Source organism: Myxine glutinosa, chromosome 3 (assembly GCF_964187855.1).
Source record: "Myxine glutinosa chromosome 3, kmMyxGlut1.1, whole genome shotgun sequence".
In the NCBI taxonomy this organism is placed as follows: Eukaryota; Metazoa; Chordata; class Myxini; order Myxiniformes; family Myxinidae; genus Myxine; species Myxine glutinosa.
In genome coordinates this window covers 107,721,691-107,741,841 of record NC_136263.1, presented here as the reverse complement: position 1 = coordinate 107,741,841, position 20,151 = coordinate 107,721,691, and the positions used below count along the sequence as shown (strand labels likewise).

Genomic DNA, 20,151 nt, shown 5'->3' with positions numbered 1-20,151 from the left:
GCACTCGACAAAGCTAAGATCCTGAGAGGAACTGAAGTAAAGATTATTCCATTTACGAACAGGAAACAGATAGGAACGAACGCGATCATGTTTCTCCCCCTCACTGAGCTTTCCTCCTCCCTGGCTCATGATCAGCCACTCCTCACTCCAGGTGACACACTCTGGGCACTTCTGGCCACAAATGCTGGGTGCTCACCCTCAGTGAGCTACTTTGTGTGTAAATGTAAAAGTGAAAATATAAATGTTAACAATCAACTCAGAATCATGAAAAACCCTTATTTGACCCCTCATAAGTTACTTAAGGGCCGATTAAAAAAAAAAAAAAATTCTCGAAATAATTTTTCGGTACCCGAATTCAACAGCTTTTTTTCTGGGTTTCCCACGGGAGTTGAACTTCAACATTTTAACACATGTTATTACACACCTTTACAAACATATTGGTGAAGAAGTTTTTTGCTAACAATTTAGTTAACAGATTTGTGAAATATCTCATAAAATGCCCTTACTATGGAGACAGAAAGTGTTATCCTCCTCGGGAATTAAATTTGTGACTCTCTTCTGACAAGTTGATGGACATTGAATTTCTTGGTTCATATATTACATACTACTGTAGGAAAATATCCCGAACAGGGGCTTTTGGGTCTTCAGGGTATTTGGGTCTTCGGGGTCTTTTGGGTCTTCGGTGACTTCAGGGGCTTTTGGGTCTTAAGAGTCTTTTTGTTCCTCTCGGTATTTTCGAGTCTTTGGGGTCTTCAGAGTGTTTTGGGTCTTTGGGGTGTTTTGGGTCTTCGGGGTATTTTGGGTCTTCGGGGTCTTTTGGGTCTTCCATGTCTTTGGGGTGTTTTGGGTCTTCGGGGTATTTTTGGGTCTTCGGGGTGTTTTGGGGTATTCAGGGTCTTTGGGGTATTCAGAGTCTTTGGGGAATTTTGGGTGTTTTGGGTCTTCAGGTCTATTTTAGTCTTCAGGGTCTATTTGGGTCTTCAAGGTCTTTTGGGTCTTTAAGGGTATTTTGGGTCTTCAGGGGTCTTGGTGGTATTAAGGGTCTTGGGGGGGAATTAAAGAGTTGTCAAAGGTCTGAGGGGTCTCAGTAGTCTAAACGTAATTAAGAGGGTTAATTAAGAACGGTGTTAATAATTCTATATGAAGAAGAAGAAGACGTTTTGGTCTCATCTCAAACCATATGCCTTTGCTCTATTATATACAAGCTGAAATTGGAAAAACAAAAAAGCGTAATTTACTCCAGGGGGTCCCAGGATTACCCACCCAAAATTTCGTTGCGATAGGTTCAGCCGTTTTTGCGGTACCTGGGAACAGACAGACAAACAGACAAACAGACAGACATTTGGTGAATTATAGCAAGATTATTAAGTATGCAGCCGATGGCTGCTGGTTGCATCATTGCTGGGAGTGTGGCTGTGCCGATGATACAGTTCCCCCTGTTTCCAGTAAGCTGATACTGTACTCATTTTGCTGACCTCAGAAGAATAACAGGCTGAGTCAACCAACCTGGTGTTGTTTAACGACACGACATGGCTTTTAACTCAAGACCCTGACATCTTAAGCCAGCTACCTTAACCATTAAGCCAACACCAGGATTATTTTCCTGTTTTAAGAATGTAAGATAAAGTTTATTTCCTTGGTTATTAAGATCATGAAACCTACCTTTAATAATAATAATGATAAACTTGATCCAATGATGTGACGGCAATGGTGATGATGGTGACGATAGAGACAAGTTGATGGAGATGATGATGTTGAGGTGTTTGAGGGGGTTATAAGTTATTGTGTTGACGCCCATTTCAATTAGGTAAATAAATGTGGAAAATAGATCACCAACCCATGATTATTCGACCGCATTAACCGCAACCCGCAAACCTTACATCAATAAATTCATCGCGATCGAGCGAATCCGTGAAGGGGAAACCTACATCGGCAAACCCGTCCTGTACTTCAATTTCAATAAAATAAAGATTTTTAAAATCCAGAAGTTTAGCCCCACTGTAGCAGTCTTGTACATCAACCACCCTTATAAACTGTAATAAGACTATGTTAAGTCGCAATTTAGAGATGGAGGCCTTATTGGTCACCAGATGACGCACCCCAGTACACATGCCACAGTGATTTGTGTTCTAGTCTTCAATTATGGAATTCAATTTAAATAAACGTTTAAAGAGGTTTAATGGCATATAAGTTACTGGCATATAAGTAATGGCTTTAGCTCTTTCACGAGCCTCGATTCAGTATACAAAAAAAACAAAAAAAAACTAGGTGGGGTCTGAGGCTAGTTTCTCCCAGTCTGTGATTGCCCCCTGTGGTTTTTCCCTGTGTTTTTATAACAAGGCCGGCCATAAAAACCCTCGTTACACCAACAATAACAGCAACAACAACCGACATAATCGCCGGCAGTAACCGGACATTACGATCGGCAAGTAAACCCCGCCCAACCACCCCATAATTGCCGACAGAAGCCGAACATTCCCGAACGATGGCTAAACTCCGCCTCCTAGGGATCGTAATCAACAGGCCACAGCAAGAGCTTTGCCATTGGTCGAGCATGACCATGGGATAATGCAATAGAGCTCGGGCGATTGGATGGCGTGACGTCAGAGCGAGAAGGTTTGGGGAAAGGAGGAAGAAATCTGTCTCTGTCTGTCTGTCTGTCTCTCTCTCTCTCTCTCTCTCTCTCTCTCTCTCTCTCTCTTTCTCTCTCTCTCTCTCTTTCTTTCTTTCTTTCTCTCTCTCTCTCTCTCTCTCTCCCTCTCCCTCCTCTCTCTCTCTCTCTCTCTCTCTCTCTCTCTCTCTCTCTCTCTCATCAGGCAGTCACTTTTGTCTCAGGTGCGCTGTAGAGGAGAACTGTTCAGAGCTATGTGAACTTTGGCAACGTTGGAGGAGGGGGTGTTGTCGATGATGATGCTCTTCGGAGACGGAGGAGGTCGCGAGCAAACTGAAGGAGGCTATCCTATCTGCTTGCCTCATGCCAGTGGCTGCTACTGGCACGACTCCTTGCAATCTTGTGCGCTTCCCGCACAGTGAGGTGGAGTTCCAACGACCACCAGGCTCCTAAAGGCCAAGTGGGGACGAAAAACTGAGTGCTAGCCGGGTTAAAACATATATTTTTTATTATCTTTCTCCTGTGTGTTGTATTTGAGACTATATGGAGGGGCCCTCAAAGTAGCGAATATTTCGTTTACCTCACCTTTCATTTTTTATCCATGCTTTATCCTTCATTAAATTGTGTTGTGTTGCATTTCATTTGTGGTGTCGTGTTTATTTGTTCTGTGGGTTTCGGATAAAACTACCATGTGCTTTGTCCAGGTAAGCACCCCGTCCCCCACGCACCATAAAAGCCACCGCCATTATTCGGCCGTTTGCCTCAGAAATTAAGATCGATCGGCTATCCGTCCAAGGCTGGTGTTCGTCGGCCATGGACTTGACAATATCATTGCTTTGAAATGCACTTTCAACTCCATCATCACGGCTTGGAAACAGGTCAATATATGCCCCTGCACCCTGCCCCCAAAACTGGGGGAGGAGGGAGAACTTAGGGTAAGAAGAAGATAAAGCGAATCTCTTCGCATACCTCATTCAAGTCGATCTCATGACTCATGTTCAATGTCACATGCTGCCTCGCCCGCCATCTTACACATGCATTTGATTCAGAAAAAAAAAATTCTAAGTGAAAAAACAGCAAACCGCTTTCGCACAAAATTTTCGAATTATACCTGGAAGGATGTGGGTCTTGCTCGTGACAACAAAATGTCGGAGTGCGATTCAAATCCGATTCCAAAATGCCACTTTTGCCCACCAAATGTCACCTTTACAGTCCTTCACCACAACTATTAATCAGTCAGGTGTTGGGTTGCAAGACACTTTGCTGGCTTTGCGGTTAATTAATTTTCCACGGGGGCACCCCGAGTGGTGTTGAATGCTCCAGTTTTAAAGAGCGTGACGAAACATGGTCATGATCCAGATTACAATCAACTCAATTGAACCCCAGGGCAAAGATTCAATGAATGAATGAATGATCGTTTTAAGGCCATTTTTCCCCGCTAGAGCAGGGGTTAGCCTTGCAAGCCCCATGACAATCATGGTTCCCTGTTTGAGGTAATGTTTTTATGGCCGGATGCCCTTCCTGACGCCAACCCTTAGTCACCTCTTACGATGCGCAGGGATACGGTGTACCTATACTAAACCGGGGTACACACCAGGATCATTCATCCCAGCAAGCTGGTACTCAATTTGCCGACCTAGGAAGGATGACAGGCTGAGTCGACCCCCCTGGTGATAATTCAGCGATTCAGCTTCTCAAATTCCCAACCTCACCACCAAATTTCAGCCCAATCCATCCACAACATTTTGAGATATTCTGTTCAAAAACAGTCAGGGGTGAAACATAACCTCGATCCATCCACCTTTGGTGGCGAAGGTAAAAACGAATAGCGTACAGGCTGAACACTCACAAACTGTCCTGACACAAAGGTACCTGACATGCAGTGGCATGCTGATTTCGACGTACACCTTGGGATTTTTAATGTCGAAAACTTAAATGAAGGTAGTCATCATTTAGTCGCTGTTCTTATTAGACTACAATGATTAGACAATGGTCTTATGATGGAGTGCTTCGAGATACTCAGATCCAGATCTTGGGGACCCGCGGATCTTATCTATACTTGTAGCACAGAACAGAAAAACTTACCTTCTTCACCCCCTGCTGAACTGCATTACTGTGATTGTTCATTTCGGATTCAAATCCTCAAGAGAACCAATTTAACCCCAAAACCCTCACAGACGATCATGTGACAAAACGAGGTCTCCCGCCTTGGGTTTTTATCGTTTTTAAGTGCAACTTTGAGGCCCAAATAGAACACAATCACAAATTACATTTAAGGAACAAAGTAAAGAGATAAACAAATCAAACTTCCATCTTTATCGTTGTTATTCCACGATTCCCACCTGTTTGTCCTGCAGTGTTCGCTGGGTCTTGGTTTTTCAAATCCCCACTGATTGTGAAAACGCTGATGTTGTATATCCTCCCAGGTGTGAGATGAGAAAATGTTATGTTTTCACTCGTTCTGTTGGTACACTTTGTGTCTGTTGTATTATCTTTTGCCGTGTACATAATCTGATACCGTGTACTGTCTCCTTCCGCGGGGTCCCAACGCACGTCGAGCGCGGTCGTGTTGTCATCCTCGTTCGGAGTGCAATAAAGGCCACGGACAGTCGATGGAACTGCACATAACATAACAAAAACACACAACAAATAAACACGTTAAACATGAGGGAAGTAATTAAACAAACACAAAATTATTTAATAAAATTATTCCAACCAACACAAGAACCGATCCAAAATATTCCATAAGTACCATGACATATCACATAGTTCTGTTAAATATGAAAACTTGCTTTCTTGCCTCCCGATGTCCCTGCTCTCTACTGTTTTTGTGCTTGTGTGTTTCCCAATCTCTCCCCATAATGTCTCGCGCTCCCTTTATTACATGTTTATGTGTCCGTTTATGTTTTTGTGTTTGATGTTAGCTCTTACACGAGCATCGATGTTGTACACAAAAAAAAAAGACAAAAAAAAAGCCTTGCCATTCAAGAAGTGGAGGCATTCAAACTCTCTCTATGAAATCTTTATTACCTCTGCCACCGATAGGAAATGGAGGTTATGTTTCCCCACCCCTGTCTGTTTGTTTGTGAACAGGATGTCTCAAAATGTTGTGGACGGATTCGGCCGAAATTTGGTGGACTGGTTGGTTGTGTGACAAGGACTAATCAATTTGATTTTGGTGAAGATCCGAATACGGTTCCGGATATGAGAATTTTTAATTAGTTTAAGTGATTCTTTACCATTGAGCGATAGGACCACAAATGATATTGTTACGTTTGTGGGAGGTAGGCATGAAATACCTTAGGAAAGTTCAGAATGTGTAGGTTTTAGTATGGACCATGTGACGCGAAGAAGAAGAAGCCATCTCGATGCACATAAGCAGGGTAAATGTTCAGATTAAGAGTATTTGCATGTCGCCATAAGGGGCATGACTTTGTGCTAACTAGTTCTAGGCCGTAAGATTAATAAACCCCAGTGTGTAATTGGCCCCTGTGATTTTTCCCTTTGTTCTTATAAAATTCACTCGGCCAGCCATGCAATCGACACATTGCCACAACCACACCGAAAAGCCCGACAGAAACCAGCACATTTTCCAATCGACAAGTAAACCCCAACGTCATCCGAATATTCCCGAACAGAGATTAGACTCCACCCCCCGACGACTCGTGACGGGAAGGCCACGCCCTGAGCTTCGTGACTGGTTAAGAAGCCATGGAGTGATGAACAGAGCTCAGTGATTGGACAGAGTGTGACGTCAGTGGTGGAACATTCGAGAGCGAGGAGAGCAAAAAGAAGCCGTCTCGCCATCTTGGTCTTTTCTGATGCTGGCATTCGTTTAAGGTGGTGGCATTCTCTCTTCTGGTCCTGGTGGTCGTCGAAGTCGATCGTACTCTCTTCTGGTCCTGGTGGTTGTTGGAGGCTGTCGTATTTTCTCTTTGTTCTGGCTCGTGAGAAAGGCGGTCGCATTTTGGTTCATGTGCGATGGTGGAGTGAGTTCGGAGCCTGTGTTGACCTGGTGTAGAGAAGGAGCGGGGTGGCAAATTTCGATCGTGAGGAGGGGGCATTGCCAATAGTTCATGGAGCTCGCAGCGTTTCAGACAGAGTGGAGAGCGCGAGGGGACCGCCGGCCCGAATTACCTCACAATTGTGGCGCAGGGGAAGCGCGGCTCGGCGCCATCTGGAGCAGGTCGACGCGCGGCCATTTTGCCGACCGACCGGACCTATGACGACCACCAAGCCCTCGTTGAGACCGGAGCTAGGTGGCTGCATGACATAAACATTGTTTATTTTTTTTAACTTTTATTTTCCCCTTGTTTGTATCTGAGTCGGAATGGAGGGACTCTATTTTGGAATTCTCATTTACCTTACCTTTCGTTGTTCCCTTACATTATTTTAATAAACCCATTATCTGTTTCATGTTACTTTGTGTTCTGTCTCATTTATTCGTGGTGGGTTCGAGGATGCCCAGTGAACTCCGTGGTACCTGCATCAGTACAACAGCCCTTGCTACCATTCATCCCGTGCAGGTCACTACAGCCCAGTTCGAAATATGCCTCGATGGAAAGCCCGTTTCGGTCATTCGTCATCTTGGGGTGTTAACCCCAGGAACGCGACAATATATAGCATGATATGTCAATAAGTTATGGTCGGATTTGGACGAAACTTGGTGGATAAGTTTGTTAAGTCGCGAGAACAAGCCGATTAGATTTTTAAGGTCCGGAAGAGGGCCAGATGCAGCCTTTCAGTGGGATACAAAACGTAACTTGTTCAGCCTGGCGGAGGTGTGCGGCTCCACTGAATGTCATTCTACATACTCTTACAACTGCAAGATATCTTCAAAAAATTCGCCCCTTAACTTAAAAATAAACATTTCATAACAAGGGAATGTTATCTTTTGCAAGAAGGAAAAAAGGTTACCTGAGGGACAGGTATGCTGGGCAGTATCAAATGTTACATAATTTACAAATCACACCAACGTAACCACGGTAGTAGAGAAAACTACAGGGATGGTGTTTATACAGTAAGGAATATAATTATATTTAATTAGGAGACATATTGGCCCATCACGTGAATGCCATACCATGTACCATGAACTTGCATGATTGCTTTGCTTATCTAATATGGATTGGACTTTATCCAATATACATCCTTGGGGTGTAAAAGGAAAGGGGAGAGTCATCCATATTAAACTCAGAACGGCACTAGGTAGAGAGCATACCTCCAGCAGGCTGAACAGTTTACTCTTTGCATCCACTGTTAGGCCAGATCTGGGTTTGGACCTGAACCAAAATCTAATCGGCTTGCTCTTGTCACCTACCCAACTAATCCACAATTTTTGTAAATATCATGCTGTATATCAGCTTTGGCCCTATCAATCTATGGTGAAGAATCACTTAAAAAATTATCGGATCCAGATCCGGATCTTCAGGAAAATTGAATCATTCATCCTTGTCACATTCCCAACCTCTCCACCAAATTTCATCCGAATCCGTCGAAACCTTCTTTGAGATATCCTGTTCACAAACAGAAAAATAGACAGACAGGGGTGAAAACATAACCTCCATCCACCTTCGGTGGTGGAGGTAACAATAAATACTGTACAGGCTGAACACTCGCAAACTGTCATAACACAAAGGTACCTGACATTCAGTGGCATGCTGTTTTCGACAGATACCTTGGGATTTTTATGTCGAAAAGCTAAATTAAGGTAGTCATCATTAGGTCGCTGTTCTTATTAAACTCCAATGAATAGATAGTAGTCTTATGATGGAGTGCTTCGAGATGCAGGTCCCCCTGCAGCTGAACTGCATTACTATGATTGTTGATTTTAGATTTGAATCCACAAAGGAACCAATTTAGCCCCAAACCTCTCACAGATGATCATGTGACAAAACGGGTTCTCCTGCCTTGGGTTTAAAAAAATATTTTTGAAGTGCAACTTTGAGACCCAAATATAATAAAATCACAAATTAAACTTAAGGAACAAAGTAAAGAGATAAACAAATCAAACCTTCATCGTTTTTGTTGGTATTTCACATTTCCCACCTGTTTGTCCTGTAGTGTTGGCTGGGTCTTGGCTTTTCAAATCCACACTGATTGTGAAAACGCTGATGTTGTATATCCTCCCAGGTGTGAGGTTATAAAATGTTATGTTTTCACTCGTGTTCATACACTTTGTGTCTGTTTTATCATCTTTTGCCGTGTACATAATCTTATAAAATGTACTGTCTCCTTTCGCGGCTTCCCAACGCACGTCGAGCGCGGTCGTGTTGTTATCCTCGTTCGGAGTACATTTCAGGCCACGGACAGTCGCTGGAACTGAGGATAAAAAACACAAACACACAACAAATAAATACTTTAAACATGAGGTAAGTAACTAAACAAACACAATATTATTTAATAAAATTATTCCAACCAACACAAGTACCCATCCAAAATATTCCATAAGTACCATGACTCTCCCATAGTCCTGTTAAATGAGGAAACTTGCCTTGTCATTCAAGAAGTGGAGAAATTCAAACTCTCTCAACAAGTCTCTATTACCTCCACCACCAAAGGTAGATGGAAGTTATTTTTCACCCCTGTCTCTTTCTGTCTGTTTGTGAACAGGATATCTCAAAATGTTGTGGATGGATTTGGCCGACATTTGGTGGAGAGGTTGGGAATGTGACAAGGAAGGAATGATTCGATTTTGCTAAAAATCTGGATCTGAATACCTGAATTTAAAAAAGAATTCTTCACCATTGAGAGATAGGGCCAGAATCGATATATAGCACGGCATCTCAAAAAGCTATGGACGGTTTAGGACGGACCTCGGTGAGTGAGTTGGGTTGGTGATAAGAACATGTTGACTTGATTTTGGTTCAGGTCCGGATGCAGATCCGGCCTGTCAGTGGGATGCAAAACATAAATTGTACAGCCTCGTGGAGGCTCTCTACTAAGTTTCATTCTTACGCAGTCTTTGAACTACAAGATATCCTCGAAAAATTTGCCCCTTAACTTGAAGAAAAAACACTTCATCACAAGGAAAAGGTCTCTTTTGCAAGAAAGAAAAAAGGTTACCTGAGGGACAGGTTTGCAGGCCAATGTAAAATGTGACATAATTTACAAATCATATCAACGTAACCACAGTAGCAGAGAACACTACAGGGATGCTGTTTATGCAGTAAGGAATATAATTATATTTAATCAGGAGACGTTTTGGCCTATCATGCCAATGCAATATCCATGTACCTTGAACTTGCATGATTACTTTGATTATCTAATATGGATTGGACTATATCCATCCTTGGTGTGTAAAAGGCAAGAGGAGAGTCATCCATATTAAACCTAAAACGGCACTCAGTAGCACATACCTCCACCAGGCTGAACAGTTTACGTTTTGTATCCAGTGGTAGGCTAGATCTGGATTTGGATCTGAACCAAAATCTGATTGAGGTAGTCTTGTTGCCTAATGTAAGTGATTAATTTGCGAGCCTCCCAGGTGCAAGTGATTCATTTGCAAGCGTCCTATACGTCACGTCCGGCATAAGCCCGACGCAGTCGCCTCTCATATGTCACAGCCTGGATGTTCGTAAAGCTGCCGCCATACTCATCTCTCGCGACGTGGGGATGCGGTCGTCGTTTAAAGGAGGGGGGGGGGGGGTTGGGAATTTGCTCGTAGTTGGCTAGCTGATGTGACATTCAGAAGGATCGATCAGCATTCTCATTTTGTTTTGTACTCTGGTCGGACAGGGGTGAGTTCCTTGAGGAATGTTGATGTGCTTTATGATTATTCCCGTCGGAATGTTGAGATGCTTTCTGATTATTCCCGTCGTTGATACCACTGAACCAATATGGTTGTGTCTTAATGATGATGCAGTTTTATATTCAATTGCAAATGGAAGTCAAACTTACATGATTTATGTTATCTATGTGAGTAAACGTTATTAGATTTGTTTGTGTGATCTACTCACCTGTGTTGGTTTGATAAAATTAATTAATTAAACAATCTTCATGTTCGGTTGCCGAATTTATTGGTTAATGCTTGTTAAAGTATGGTTGTCCAAATGTGTCATAATGCACATCTTGTGAGTTTGTAATCATTGTCTACCTCTGGTGTATCTCATGTGTTACATGGGTGAAGCCTGTTAGTGTAAAAGTTGTATTTAAATATTTGAAGTTACATACTCGATATATTTATAATAAACATTGAAGCAACATTGTTTGTTTGAGGTAATCGCTGCGATGTAGCTGGAAATTGCTGGAATCGTTATAGTATCATTCCATCAATTGTTTGAGGTATTTCATTTGCTACATTGATGCATCTCTGCTGAGAAGTATTTTTGTATCTTTTAAGGTTCTTCACCTGCATATTCAAACACAGCAAGTAGAAACTGTCATCCTGTGTCTTGCTTGATTCTTCCCGCATCATATCATGGTGTCAGAAGTGGGATATGCAACAAAACCCCCGGTCCACGTGGCACACAATACGAGCCATATCCTCGGAGAAGACTGCTGGCCAGACAGACCATTATGGTGCTTCGACCAACTTGGTGCAAACTGATGTGTGGACTGGTTCCTGCTGATAAATTAGAGATTCTGAGCCTGTTGTTGGCTGTTGGTGGTGTGATTGGACCCTGTTATGTGTTGGAATTGTTCTATGATACTGGTGATTTGATTTTCCCACCACTGTGTATTTCAATACTTGTCATTGTTGTAACATTATGGCTACCTGCGTCAGGTAGCCATAAAAAGATGCGTCGGATGCAACAGTAGAGAATCACAACCTCATTCGCTAGCTTTGAGACAAAGAAGAACAAAGACTACCAATGCCAGTCTCAAGTAGAGGTTCAGCTTCAAATGATGAACACTTCATATTTGTGTTGTCTTCACACAAATTAAAGTGGTTCTGTGACAAATCTGAAAAGTCAAGTGACCTTGCAAAACAGAAATGGGTGGCCGATGTTCGCCGTAAGCTGGCTACTCGGAATTTAAACAACAAACAGCAAGTCGCTTTTATTCCTGCCCACTTAGCTGGAAAATCTCGACAGGAAATTATTGGGAAAGGAGAGGGTTTCGTTGAAGATCCTGAGAAAGTACTGGGAGTTATTTTGAACGTTTTTGGCGATTGTAACACCCTATCACAGTTCCCAGAACAGTTTTTCGCATACCGCCAAGGAGATAACGAAAACCTTCTGACGTGTTCCTCAAACTGATCGGCATGTAGTCGTACGAGAGAATTGCCTGTGTGGATGCCTCCTTTGAAATTGGCAGGGAAAGCACACAAAAGGGACGATTGGCTGGTGTTGTACGAGCTGAAAACCTGCAAAGAGAAATTAATTGTCGTAACATGGAAATGCTCAGAATTGAGCTACTTTGACACTCGAGATAGAGGCCAACAGTGGTTAGGTGTTAGTCAGAAACCACAAGTCAAGACAAGCACAGTGAAAGAAGTTGTGGTTAAAGAAACAGCCAGTGCTGAATGTGAACTGCTGAAAGAAATTAAGAAACAAGTTGAACAACGTTCAGCCCAACGCACGTTGAGAAGCTCCTGAAAAACTCAGAGATCAGGTGGAGCTCGCCGGCAATATGGGCGATTCTGACAGACCAATAGTCCCCGACGCTGCTGGGATTGTGGGTCAACTGACCATCTATGTAGGGACTGTCGACGTCAGGGAGGATCCGGTCAGTAAGAGGAAATTAAGAGGGGACAGTTTCACAGAACCATTGCTCATGTTTGGGACAAGGAGATCCATGTTCGGTCTGACAATACATCCCCTCCAGCCCTTTCCACTCTGCCAATTATCCCACACGCTGAGCTTGACAAAGTTAAGAGAAGTGATCCAACCATCAGCAGGGTTCACCATTTTTAGAATAAAAAGCATAGCCCTACTTCATCTGAACTTAGCAAAGAGCTGAAGTCTGTAAGGAAATTTATCCAATCCTGGGACCGTCTCGTTGAGAGGTCTGGCATCCTATACCGTAAGGCAACCATTCATGGGAGGAAAGTGGACCAACTCTTACAACTGTCATCTCTCAGGAAGCAGGTGTTGCCTGAAGTCCATGAAAAGTCAGGACACCAAGGTGTGGACTGCATCTATGAGCTGCTGCAGATGAGATGTTACTGAGTTGGAATGGAGGCAGAGGTAAGGAACCACTGCAGTGTATGTTCCAGGTGCACCTTTTCAAGTTTGGCCAAAGTGTGAAACGGACTCTTGGGTCGCTCATTGTGAAGAAAAAAAACTCAAAGTTCTGGTGATTGACTATACTGTTCTTGAAAAGTCTTGTGGTCTAGAAAATGTCCGTGTGATGACCGACATGTTCACAAAGTATACTCAAGCAGTGGCAACTCCGGACCAAAAAGCTATTTCAGTGGCAAGAGTGCTTGCGAGAGACAGGTTTGTGGGATTCGGAGTACCACTGAGAATCCATAGTGACAGAGGTAGACTCGTTGAAAGTTCAGTAATCCGAGAACTTTGTTCCATATATGACATCTGTAAAAGCAGGATAACCCCCTACCACCTGCAAGGAAATGGCTCAATTGAACAGTTTAACAGGACTATGCACGACCTCCTGCGATCACTGCTCCCTGCAAAGAAGCAAGTGTGGCCGAAGTCGCTGTCTGAAGTTATTTATGCGTACAACTGCACGCCGCACTCCTCGACTGACTATTCCCCATACTACCTCTTCTTTGGGCAGGAACCTAGAATGCCTGTTGATAACCTATTGGGACTGATCGAGGGACAAGAGTATCACATAGTTAGTGATTGGGTCACTGATCATCACCTTTGCTTGAAAGAAGCTTTCAACCTTGCGTCGGCAAAAACTGAAAAGTAATCATTGAGGTGCAAAAGGTTGCACGATTGGCATGCGCAAGCAACCAGCTTGCCTATCAGTGCTCGTGTTTTCCTGAGGGACCGGTGTCATCAGGATCATTACAAGATTCAGGTTGTGTGGAGTCATGTCCCCCACCGCATAATTGGACGACTGGACCCGGATGGTCATGTCTATTTGGTCGAACCCCTCCAGGGTAACGCCATTATAAAGACAGTACAGAGGACTGATATTCTCGATACCAGGGACATAGTCGATGACCTTCATCAAGATCCTCTGCCCATTACTACAGATGACGTTCCAGAGCAACAACAAGAGAATGCTGAGGTCATTGACAACTCTGAAGAGGATGAGACAGACAGGATAAGCACTCTTCATTCCTTCTGGGACAGATTCCATAGTGGGCAGAGATGCTAGTATGGTGAGTGCTGCTGCATCTTACACCAAAGTGCAGGAAGGACTTCATACAATAGACACAGCACTAGAGCAACCTGTTACTTCAACAGTGGATGAGGATCCTGCTACTGCCAGGCAAGATGCTGATGGATGCAAGTTAGAGACAGAGGAGCAGACTCCACCTCCAAGAAGAACTACGAGATCAACAGCAGGTTAGCACAGTAACATCTATCTATAATTCCAGTAATCTCTGTGTGTGTGTATGCGACCGCTGTTTCTCGACAACTACCGGTCCGATATACTTGAAACTTGCCAGGTATATTGCTGGGGACCCGAGGATGTGCCTTTTCAAGGTTTCATATTAATCGGACAATTACTTACCGAGCTATGTCCAAAAAACGATTCAACCAATCAGAGAGCAGCGAGCTATCGCGTGTGCCGAACGTGGCGAACACACTCTGCCTCGGACGGCACATTTGAGAGCGTATTCATTTATTTCACGTTGGCAAACTATGTTGCCGCTATGTTGGCGTTAAACTATGTTTTAAAACTAATTAAAACCATTTCATGTAAATAGAGGGGGGGGATTGTCACTGTACTCGCAAGCCGTTCGCCGTTCGCTTTGGCGTTGCGAATGGACCAAAACATTTCATGAACCAAACCATTTCATGTAAAGCGTTCGCCGTTCGCTTTGGCGTTGCGAATGGACCAAACCATTTCATGTAAATAGAGGGGGGGGATATAATTTTAGATATATATAGTACGGGCATGCCCTAGTTTATCATAAACCCAGATTGGTTTTAGCAGAGGAGTCTCAATGTGCCAGACCAGACCCAGCTCCTGTTAATGCAGATGTTATCTCGGATTAAGTAACCGTTTTACCACAGGTGAATCTTACGTGATTGTACTGAGCACAACTTGTATTATTTGTTTGTATGACAGGACGCCAAAACCAAGCAGCAGGAGAGTGTATAAGTGATGAATTTCCGATCCTCCCTGGTGCAAGCGATTAATCTGCGAGACCCCCCAAACGTCACGTCCAACTTAAGACTGACGTAGTCGCCTGCCATATGTCACATCCGGCATGTTCAGAAAGCTGCCGCCATTTCCTTCTCTCGCGATGTGGGGACGTGGCCTCCATCAGAAGAACCAGGGGGAAGAGGGAGCAGAGCAGGGGGAAGAATCACATAAAATTCTCGGATCCAGATCTTCACCAAAATCTAATTATTTTGTCTTTATCACACACCCAACCTCGCCACCAAATTTGGTCCGAATCCATCAACAACTTTTGAGATATCCTGTTCACAAACAGACAGACAGGGGTGAAAACATAACCTTTGGTAGGCGGAGGTAACAGGCAATACCGTATAGACTGACCACACACATACTGTCCTTACAGAAAGGTACCTGACATGCAGTGGCATGCTGATTTCGACATACACCTTGGGAATTTTAATGTCGAAAACTTAAATGAAGGTAGTCATCATTTAGTCGCTGTTCTTATTAGACTACAATGATTAGACAGTGGTCTTATGATGGAGTGCTTTGAGGTTTTTATCTTTTTGAAGTGCAAGTTTAAGGCCCAAATATAACAGAATCACAAATTACATTTTAGGAACAAAGTAAAGAAATAAACAAATCAAACTTCCATCGTTTTTGTTGATATTCCACGATTCCCACCTGTTTGTCCTGCAGTGTTCGCTGGGTCTTGGCTTTGCAAATCCTCACTGATTGTGAAAACGCTGATGTTGTATATCCTCTTAGGTGTGAGATTATATAATGTTATGTATTCACTCGTTGTGTTGGTCCACTTTGTATCATGTTTTGCCGTGTACATAATCTTATATCGTGTACTGTCTCCTTCCGCGGCTTCCCAACGCACGTCGAGCGCCGTCGTGCTATTATTCTCATTCGGAGTACACTCCAGACCACCAACAGTTGCTGGAACTGAAGATTTAAAAAAACACAAACACACAATAAATAAACATTTTAAACATGAGGGAAGTAATTACACAAACAAATTTTTTTAAGGAAATGATTTAAACCAACACAAGTACCCATCCAAAATATTTTATATGTACCATGACATATCCCATAGTCTTGTTAAACAAGGAGAAAAAGACATAAAATGTCATAGCCAGCAGCATGGTTTTAGCAATTTTGCTGCACGAAGTTAAAGGCCGCAAGTCGGCCATCTTTGGTCGGATTACAAAAGAAAATCTTCTGCATATGTATACTCTCATGTGTTGTCTTTGCGCCAAGTTTGAACAAAACCTGCCCACCCATGGCTGAGAAATGGTTGGGGACAAGTTTAACGAACAAAATGGCCGTCAGTCGTCCATATTCGATCTGATCTCCATAGAAAAATGTCTTTTATATGCCAGCCATAATTCTTTATCTGTTTGCCAAGTTTAAACAAGATCGGTAAATGCATGTCCGAGAAATGGTTGAGGACATGTTCAACATCAGGGTTTTTTTTACAACAAAATTGGCCGCCAGTTGGCCATCTTTGATCGCAGTGAGAAACAAAATTATGTGCATATGTATATCATCATGTACTGTCTTTCTGCCATGTATGAACAAAATCGGTCCATACATGTACACGATATGGTTGTGGACACAGGCACAGACGGATGGACAGATGAACGAGACCCAATCCATAAGCCCCCATTTCGGACCAAGTCCAACGGGGGCTTAAAATAAGGAAACTTGCCTTGTCAATCAAGCAGTGGAGATTTCCAAATCTCTCTACCAAATCTTTATTACCATCGTCCACCTTTTTCACCCCTGTTTGTCTGTCTGTGAACAGCAGGTCTCAAAACGTTGAGGACGGATTCGGACAAAACTTAATGGACAGGTTGAGTGGGTGACAAGGACGAAGTGATTCGATTTTGCTGAAGATCCGAATCTGGACATGAGAATTTTATTACAGTGATTCTTCACCAGAGAAGTCAAGACAAAAATGATATACAGCATGGTGTCTCAATAAGTTATGGTCGGATTTGGAGGAAACTTGGTGGACAAGATGGTTCAATCGTAAGAACAAGCCGATTAGATTTGAAGGTCTGGAAGAGGTCCAGATGCAGATCCGGCCGATCAGTGGGGTAACAAACGTAAACCATTCTGCCTCGCAGAGGTATCCGTTGAACCGAATACCATTCTAATTTTACAACTGCAAGTTGGTTTCAAAAAATTTGCCCCTTAACTAAAAAAAACAAGCGTTACGCCTAGGTCCCCCGTCGGGGAAGTGATGTGAGTTGACAAAGTGGAACATGCAGAAAACATGCTATGATATGATATTTCGCTCACAAGGGTCAGACAAACAGGGAGGCGGCCATCATGGATTTTGACGTGGCGACCCAATTTTAAACAGCCTTCCTGCTTGTGCCTAGATACACCCACACACCAGATTAGAAGTTGGTACTTCGCTTATTTTTCAAGATATTTCGCTCACAAGGTTCAGTCATATATATATAGTGGCGGCCATCTTGGATTTTGACGTGGCGACCCAATTTTCAAAAGCTTTCTTCCTTATGCCGAGATACACCCACACACCAAATTAGAAGTTGGTACTTTGCTTATTTTTCAAGATATTCATCTCACAAGTTTCAGACATACATGGCGGCGGCCATCTTGGCTTTTGACGTGGCGACCTGATTTTAAACAGCGTTCTTCCTTGTGTCTAGATACATCCACACACCAGATTAGACGTTGGTACTTCGCTTATTTTTCAAGATATGCAGGTTACAAGGTTCAGACATACATGGTATCAGACATACATGGCGGCGGCCATCTTGGATTTTGACGTGGGTTGCACCCACACACCAAATTCGAATGCGGTCCTTCGCTTACGCACGCACGCACGCACGCCGCACGCACGCACGCCCGCACGGACGGACGGACACACGGACGGAGGGGAAAGCCCTAGTCCCCCTTTCGCTCAGCGACGGGGGACAAAAAAACCATCATAACAAGGAAAAGTTCTCTTTTGCAAGAAGGAAAAAGGTCACATGAGGGATAGGTATGCCTGCCAGTATGAAATGTGACATTTAACAATCACAGCAACGTAACAACAGCAGTAGAGAACACGACAGGGATGTTGTTTATACAGTAAGGAATATAATTATAATTAATCAGGAGATGCTTTGGGCTATCAGGAGAAGCTGATGCCATATCCACATACCTTGAACATGCATTATTGCTTTGATTATCTAATATGGAATGGACTTTATACATCCTTGGGGTGTGAAAGGCAAGAGTTGATTCATCCATATTAAACTCAGAACGACACTAGGTAGAGAGCATACCTCCACCTGGCTGAACAGTTTACGCTTTGCATCCATTAGCAGGCCAGATTTGGATCCGGACCTGAACCAAAATCTAACCGGTTTGTTCTTGTCACCCACCCAACTCATCCACCATGTTTCGTAACAAATCTTCCACAGCTTTTTTAAATACCATGCTATACACCGTTTTTGGCCCTATCACTCAATGGTGAAGCATCAGTTTTAAAATTATCGGATGCAGATCCCGATTCGAATCTTCACCAAAATCTAATAATTTCGCCCATGTCACAAACTCAACATGTCTGCCAGATTTCACCCGAATCCGTCCACAACCTTTTGAGATATCTTGTTCACAAACAGACAGACAAACAGAGAGACAGGGGTGAAAACATAACCTCCATCCACCTTGGGTGGTGGAGGTAACAAGAAATACCGTACAGGATGGACACTCACAAACTCTCCTTACACAAAGGTACCTGGCATTCAGTGGCATGCTGTTTACGACAGACACCTTGGGATTTTTAATGTCGAAAAGCCAAATTAAGGTAGTCATCATTACGTCGCTGTTCTTATTAGACTACAATGATGAGACAGTGGACTGATGATGGAGTTCTCCGAGATGCAGCTCCCCCTGCTGAACTGCATTACCATGATTGTTGATTTGAGATTTGAATCCACAAAGGAACCAATTTAACCCCAAACCTCTCACAGATGATCATGTGACAAAACGGGTTCTCCTGCCTTGGGTTTATATATTTTTGAAGTGCAAGTTTAAGGCCCAAATAGAACACAATCACAAATTACATTTTAGGAACAAAGTAAAGAGATAAACAAATCAAACTTCCATCTTTATCGTTGTTATTCCACGATTCCCACCTGTTTGTCCTGTAGTGTTGGCTGGGTCTTGGTTTTTCAAATCCTCACTGATTGTGAAAACGCTGATGTTGTATATCCTCCCAGGTGTGAGGTTATAAAATGTTATGTTTTCACTCGTTGTGTTCATACACTTTGTGTCTGTTGTATTATCTTTTGCCGTGTACATAATCGTATATAATGTACTGTCTCCTTCCGCGGGGTCCCAACGCACGTCGAGCGCGGTCGTGCTGTCATCCTCGTTCGGAGTGCAATTCAGGCCTTGGACAGTCGCTGGAACTGAGGATAAAAAACACAAACACACAACAAATAAACATTTTAAACACGAGGGAAATAATTACACAAACACAACATTATTTAACAAAATGATTCAAACCAACACAAGAACCGATCCAAAACATTATATAATTATGTACCATGACATATCCTGTAGTCCAGTTAAGCAAGTAAACTTCCCTCGTCATCCAAACAGTGGAGAGATTCAAACTCTCTACCAACTCTATATTAGCTCCACCACCGAAGGTGGAGGGAGGTTATGTTTTCACTCCTGTCTGCTTGTCTGTGAACAGGATGTCGCAAAATGTTGTGGATGCATTCGGACGAAATTTGGTGAAGAGTTTGGGTGTGTGCCAAGGTATTTACCCCATGACGTCAAGTCGTACAACTGCAAGTTGTCTTCGAAAAATTTGCCCCTTAACTTAAAAAAAAACATTTCATGACAAGGAAAAGTTATTTTTGCAAAAATAAAAAGGTTACATGAGGGACAGGTTTGCCGGCCAATATCAAATGTGCATAACTTACAAATCACATCAACTAAGCACAGTAGTAGAGAAAACTACAGGGATGGTGTCCATACAGGAGGGACTTCTTGGCCTATCACGTCAATGCCATATCCAAAATCCCTTGAACTTACATGAATACACAAGTTTATCTCATACTTTGAACTTGCATGATTACTTTTTTTTTATAGAATATTAGCAAAGGTACCCAGCGTTTTCAGGTAACATGAAGTCGCTTCCTGACGGGAATATGAGGATCAGGGAGGGAATAGGGGTGGGGGAGAGAGAGGTGAGCAGGATGGTGAGGAGGGGGAGGGGAGCGGGAGAGAGGTGAGGTGGAGGGGGGAAGGAAAGAGGAGGTAGGAAGCGAAGGGGAGGGGTATGAGATGGG

The 20,151-nt window shown here is 43.2% G+C and overlaps 1 protein-coding gene across 8 annotated transcripts in view; it reads right to left on the bottom strand.

Moving 5' to 3' along the window:
- The window catches only part of LOC137413458 (receptor-type tyrosine-protein phosphatase H-like), a 308,008-nt gene that overhangs the window by 173,552 nt on the left and 114,305 nt on the right, over window positions 1-20,151 (bottom strand). For 4 of the 8 annotated variants that reach the window (XM_078774403.1, XM_078774405.1, XM_078774399.1 and 1 more), the window contains exons 4-6: window positions 15,503-15,769; window positions 8,657-8,929; window positions 4,954-5,229 (exon numbers count right to left, since the gene is read on the bottom strand). In XM_078774403.1, the coding sequence (XP_078630529.1) occupies window positions 4,954-5,229; window positions 8,657-8,929; window positions 15,503-15,769 (816 nt within the window). Of the gene's footprint in view, window positions 1-4,953; window positions 5,230-8,656; window positions 8,930-15,502; window positions 15,770-18,984; window positions 19,261-20,151 lie in introns of all 8 variants that reach the window. The other 4 variants (XM_078774400.1, XM_078774404.1, XM_078774401.1 and 1 more) reach the window with 4 other exon arrangements.